General features: G+C 37.3%; 1 protein-coding gene across 1 annotated transcript; it reads left to right on the top strand.

The window, feature by feature from the left end:
- The first annotated feature begins 3,157 nt into the window (after positions 1-3,157).
- On the top strand, positions 3,158-3,898 carry LOC135216262 (protein FAM200C-like). The gene has a single exon (XM_064251427.1). The coding sequence runs from the start codon at positions 3,158-3,160 to the stop codon at positions 3,896-3,898; it is 741 nt and encodes a 246-aa protein (XP_064107497.1).
- The last annotated feature ends 2,673 nt before the right edge of the window (positions 3,899-6,571 follow it).

Genomic DNA, 6,571 nt, shown 5'->3' with positions numbered 1-6,571 from the left:
CAGCCATGTCTTTCAAACGATTATCATCCCTGATACTAGGAGCTGCAGAAATTGTTGCATTTGATGCAGCATCATTAGCACTCCCCCAAGAGGAAAAACATGTCATGGCTGGGGGAGAGGCGCCTGAGACTCCCTTCCAGTAACGTGTTACTCTGGCCTCAGACAGCAGACATCCATCTGAAAAGGAGGTCTGCCATTATTTAGTGAAAACAAAGAATCACATTTTTTAACATCCATAAAATTGTAGCTATTCCAGAAGTCAATTTGATGTATTTTAGCTTATACACTGAGACTTGCTTCATAGTGCAGTTAAAGAAAAAAAGCACGAAACATTTAAGCAGAGGATGATAAGATAGAATGAATTGCATTCTTTTTTCCATGTATTATTAACAGCCTGATTTCAAACCTGTGGTCATGCAGAAGAGGTGGCATCTCCCAAAGAGGGAACAATAGTGAGCACAGTGGGAAGGATTAACAACTCCACTGTAATTTGCCAGGGAGCATTTTCCAAAATCTTGTGGGTATCTTGAATCAACCTGAAAAAGCCGTAATGTTAACCGCATCCGATCAGAAAAGTGAGTTGGAAAGTCGTGACTGGAAATCCTCAGTCTGATAAATCATTTTGGCTGTCAGTATGGGAAGACTAAAAGATATTTTGGATGGGAAAAAATCCATTTATTCTGTTGAGGTATTTGCAGATGTAACTAGTAAGTTTGATTAATTTTTCAGCCGTGAAAAAACGAAGTCTCCCACAATAAGGCACTTATGTAAATCCACAAACAAGAGCTGATACAATTTGTTATTACTTTTATGGCTATAATGGCTGTTTTATCAGTTTTGAAGTGTATATATTAATTTAAAAGGTGAAAGAAGAAATTTGTGTATGTATGTATGTATATATATCTACTATATGATGTACTGTAAATGAATTATATGTACACAAAAGGAGCCCATAAAAACATCAAAAGTTATTAACTTTCTACCTTTTGACCTTTTTATGAGCTCCATTTATTAGATGGAATTCTATTTTGGCAAAACATATTTCACAGTTACACACATTATATATATATATATATATATATATATATATATATATATATATATATATATATATATATATATATATATATATGTTATATGAAAGAGGGATTTGCTAAGATAATATGTTTAATATATCGTTGTAATGTGATGTGCTTTGACGTTTCTTAGAATGTAGAGAGTCATCATTTAACTTCCCTTAGAGACAGTGCTTGAGGTGACGAACTTTGGGAATGCTGACATGTTTTTTTGGGGTGGTGTGATATCAAAGTTGCTGTCTTAGCAGATCAGTGCCTGTTCTGTCGCTATGCTCGGGCAGGTCACAGAGGTGACTTATGAATCTAGTTCTAGGCAGTTACCTGGGATGTGGACAATGTGTGTGAGTTTGTACGTGTGTGCGAGCTTTTCCCTACATAATGAGATGTAGCATTACCTGAAGGGGAGTACTTCGAACAGTACTTTTATTATAAAGTGTTTGTGCATACTGTGTTGAATGGGTAAGCATACTTATTTTGGCCAAAGTTGTGGCTGATTTGTATTTGAATATTTATTTCAGAGATGTTCTATTTCATATGATCTTTGATGTTAATCTTGTGCTTATCGAGGTGTTCTCCTGTCTTCTAACAGGCGGTTCTGGAGAAAGGGGAATTTATCTGGAGAAAGGGGAATTGATCTGGAGAAAGGGGAATTGATCTGGAGAAAGGGGAACTGACTTAAATAATGTGTCATGGTGTTACTGTAGAGACTGTTGTGACTTTTCCAGTTTCATGACTAAAATGATGTTGGTTATTTTGGGGAATATAGAATGGGCTATTTGATTTCAATCATTCATTTAATCTTTTTGTTAAGAACCTGGGTTTATTTAGCTAATGCTTTGTTCATAAATAAATGTTATTTTTTATAAGCTCACTTGTCTGATTTAGTTGCCTTAGGTAATGGAGGGGGGAGGTGTCGTGGAGTGAGAGAGAGAGAGAGAGAGAGAGAGGAGAGAGAGAGAGAGAGAGAGAGAAGGGGGTTGGGGGTTAACAGTTGCCTTAGACCAGCGTTTCCCAACCTGGGGTGCTAGCACCCCCTGGGGGTGCTGAAATACAATTATTGGGGGTGCTGGGAAGCGATACACACATGACGGTAAAATATCACTTCCTAGCAAGGCTTGACCAGTTCTGCAGTACACGTTCGGTACTTGTTTGTATCTGACATGAGAGCGGCGAGACTGTGGGACCAGTGGCAGCCAGACAGTAGCACTGTAGTTATTCAGTTGCAGTGCAACAGAGCAGTACAGCTCCTACATATTTGAGTTTTGTCGGCATATCTAAGACTATCTTTGATTTCCAGTAATGCTAGTAAGTCCATTGGAAAGTATTCTCTCTCTCCCCAATGTGTCGCTTCATATTATCTCGTAAAAGGAGTGATGATGTTTTTTCAATACTAAAGTATTGAAAGACTAAAATCTTGGAACCCTGGTATCAGAGGCGAGTGGCTTCGTAGCACGTGGGTAGGCTATGTTTTGAATCAGTGTGCATGTTGTCATTTCGCTTATTATTTTTCCTGAATTAGATATATTACAGTTAACTGGTTGTTTTATGTTGATTCTTTATCTGAAATAAATATGTCGACCTTTTCCGTGATAGTTTCTGGTCAAAAGTAAGAAGTATAAGTGTGCAAGAATTGAATAATAATAATAATAATAAAACGAAGTTAGCCATCAGTATGTAGTGTACACACACACACACACGTTTACTCTTTACAAGTTTTCAATGTATACACACATTTGGAACATACACACCACATGCAGGGTTTCAACGTAAGGTAAAAATACCTTAAAATAGAGTAATCAGATCTCCTTTCACTAGTTTAGCATCAGATCAAGTGAGAGAAGGTAGGATCAGTCTGCACAGATGTGCCCAGCCATGCTGGGGAATAAGTTGGATTTGCTGCTCTAGTGAAGGAGAGGGTACCAGATATCATTACGAAGCACTGTGTACTCCATCGCCATGCTTTGGCGGTAAAGACATTGCCATCTCATTTGAAAGAATTTCTGTCCGTCTGTGTTAAAGTTGTCAATTACATCCGGGGACGTGCTTTAAACCACAGAGTGTTCAAGTTATTTTGTGAGGAGATGGGTAGTGAACATCAGGTGCTTCTCTTCCACACTGAAGTGCGATGGCTCTCCCGTGGAAAAATGCTGACACGTATTGCAGAGGTCGCTGATGAGATTGCAATATTTCTCCGAGAGTATCAGAGTGATTTTGCTGAAAATTTTGAGGACGAAATTTTCATTCCCTCCCTCTCCTACCTGGCAGACAATTTCGGTCATCTGAATGATCTCAACTTGTCCATGCAAGGCATGTTTGCTAATAATATTGATTGTACAGAGACGGTAGAAGCCTTCAAGAAGAAAATATCACTGTGGAAGCGTCGAATCCAGGGAGGAAATGTGGGAAGCTTTCCTATCCTGGATGAAAAACATGGAGACAAGGCAATCCAGCCAATGCTTGTGGAAAATATTGTTGCTCACCTTTCACTCCTAGAGACCACTATGGCACAATACTTTCCCATGGATCATTCATTTCCAGAATGGATACAGCAGCCCTTCTTGGCAGATATGGATGATGATGATAACCTAAAGGAGGAGCTTATTGATCTGCAGGTGAACCAGGGTTGTCAAACAAAATTTCGCACACTACCGCTGTCAGGTTTCTGGTGTGATCAGTTGGTAGCATACCCTGGATTAGCAAAGGCAGCGCTGGAAATGATCATCCCATTTCCAACTACCTACCTTTGTGAAAAGGCTTTCTCCACCATGCTCCAAATCAAAACAACTGCCCAGAACCGACTTCAAATTGGGTTGCTTCATTGAGAAACTAGTTGCATATAAGCAACAGCAAAATTCACATTGATGTATGTACAGTTTGATTGATTACCCAGTTGTACATATTTAAATCCATGCAATTTCATTTTTTCTCATTTTTTTTTATTTCTTTTATAAACAATATTGGTACTTTGTGTTAGTTTTAAGGAATGAACAAAATAAAATTGATCAAGCAGTACACTACACATTCCTTTATCCTTCTAGTTACCTAGTAATAAGATATTAATAATGAAAATAAGGGGGTGCTGGACTGCTTAGACATGACAACAGGGGGTGCTAGGGTTGGAAAAGGTTGGGAAACACTGCCTTAGACGCACGCTCCATTGCTACTTTTAGTAAAATACCGAGATTAGATTCTAATCTCGGTTATTATATATATATATATATATATATATATATATATATATATATATATATATATCTATATATATATATATATAGATATACATATATGTACATATATATACACATAAATACATTATATATACATATATATCTCAGTAGAATACTATTAATGGCCCAGCACTGTCTTGGCCATAGTCAAATTTCCATTGACAATTGACATTAAGTCTGATATGGAACTTTGACCTCACTTGACACATTAGCCTGAATAGCAGATCCTTCTTGCCGAATATGAAGTCCCAATTTCACATGGGTCAGAAATTATGATCAAGATTGAATTTCTTCTTCCCTTTTGACTGTGAAGTATGACCCTCATTAGTAGACTGCCATGTATGTAATAACAATCTCTTAGAGTAAGAATTTGTTATGTGAAGGTTCAGGCCTATACAACTTATATGGGTCTAAAAAGTATTCAGTCATTTTTGGCCAATAAAAATGAGAAATAACAGTAATATTAAAAGATATTGCTGAAAGCCTAAAAGTTCATCTGCAACCTCTGTAAATAAGGCTGTTAAACACTGTCTTGGAGTTAAGGGGAAAGCTACATTTAAAGAGTGTTGAATTTTCTTGTATTATGTTTGAAATGTCTTTTATATATGGCAGTTTAAAAAAAAAATTAATGTAGTTAGGGTATCAACTTTTGATACATTTATGTCATTTCCCATGAGAGAGATGATTCATAACTTTATTTTTGTACATATTGTATTAGGCTAAGCTTCATTTTAGTAGTTTTAAAGGAATTCACAAGTGTGACACTAGGCTCACAGCAGACAATAATTATTGCATTTCTCGTCATATTAGTATTTTTGCAGGTGAAGCTAACCGTATTATTAGTACTGTAATGTCCCTACAAATGTATACTACAGTACAGGTAAAGAAAATTTGACCATTTTCCTATTTCATTATGAAAAAAACTTGGAAAGAAATCCTGTTTCCCAAAATAATTCGACAGAGTCTAAGTTTTGACAGTTCGTCATAACCTCGGGCCTCAGTTGTAAGTGCACAATGTTACCGTATATTTTTTGTACTAATTCAGGACTTGAAGTTAGATATTTTCTTGTTTAAGCGAGAAATATTATGAAGGAACAACGAAACGCTATATTTGAAAAAAAGGGAGGAGGAAGCCCTTAGTAAAGAAACGCAGTTTCGCGAGAGAAAATGTTGTGAGGGTTCAGTGAATATATGCCGTTAGTGCTGAAGTAAGCATAGTTAAGTGACAGTGCAGTTCTAAACCTTGAAAACTTCGTTAAGTTCGCTTATTTAGGGGTGGCCCCTCGCCCCCGTTGCATTGCCTAGGTGGGGAGACTGCGCTAGACGGTGGCGACGATTCTGTCATCTATTGAGTCTTTCAGTGACTAGTTTCAGTGTAACAGTATGGCGTCATACTCACACCGTTTAGGAGAAAGGACTCCTTTGGGCTGCAGTTTTTTGTATACCCTACTATGGATGTTGTTAGTAGAAAGTTATTTTCAAACATGAAATTGGTTCATTACTCGATTAGAGGAGTTCATTCTATAAATAAGAACAGAGTAATTATTAAAGTAGTACCAAATGTGTTTAATGATCTCATGGAAAATTATGAAGGCAAAGAGGTATGTTCATACCAGTTGGGAAATGTAAAGATTGTGAATCTTAGTACGTTCATTACGTATGTTTCAATAAGGAATGCTCCTTTCGAACTCTCAGATGTAAAGCCGATCGAGGTTTTATCGAAATGTGGCAATGTTGAAGGAATCAGGCTAAACAAATATGCTAACGGACCATTCAAAGGGCGTATCACCTGAAGAAAAGCGACCCCAACACACGTTGGGGTCGCTTTTCTTCAGGTGGAAAATATTAGGGTCGCTTTTCTTAAGGTGAGGAATTAACAGGGGTTACAGTAAGGCCGTGGCGGAACGGCGCTTCGCGCCTTATCCGCATATTTAAAGATTCTTGGCAAGCTCGGTATGTTCTGGCAAGAGGTAATGTTGCACTGCGTGCGCTAGCCACAGGGGTTAAAGTAGGTTTGATTATTTTTGTACTGAAATTGCAAGACAATAAGCTTTTAATTAACTACTGATTGTTTGTCTAGATTTGTTTTTAACAAATGTTTAATAAATTAGTGTTTAATGAATATATATCTATATTTTTTTCTCCTTTTTTCTATAATATTATGAGCTAAAGTGGGTCACCTGAAGAATGGAGACACCAACAAGCATGGGTCGTTTATCTTCAGGTGGAAAATATTGGGGTCGCTTTTCTTCAGGAGGAAAATATTGG

Source organism: Macrobrachium nipponense, chromosome 6 (assembly GCF_015104395.2).
Source record: "Macrobrachium nipponense isolate FS-2020 chromosome 6, ASM1510439v2, whole genome shotgun sequence".
Classification (NCBI taxonomy): Eukaryota; Metazoa; Arthropoda; class Malacostraca; order Decapoda; family Palaemonidae; genus Macrobrachium; species Macrobrachium nipponense.
The sequence above is the reverse complement of the archived record's forward strand: the minus strand, read 5'-3'. Positions and strand labels throughout refer to the sequence as shown.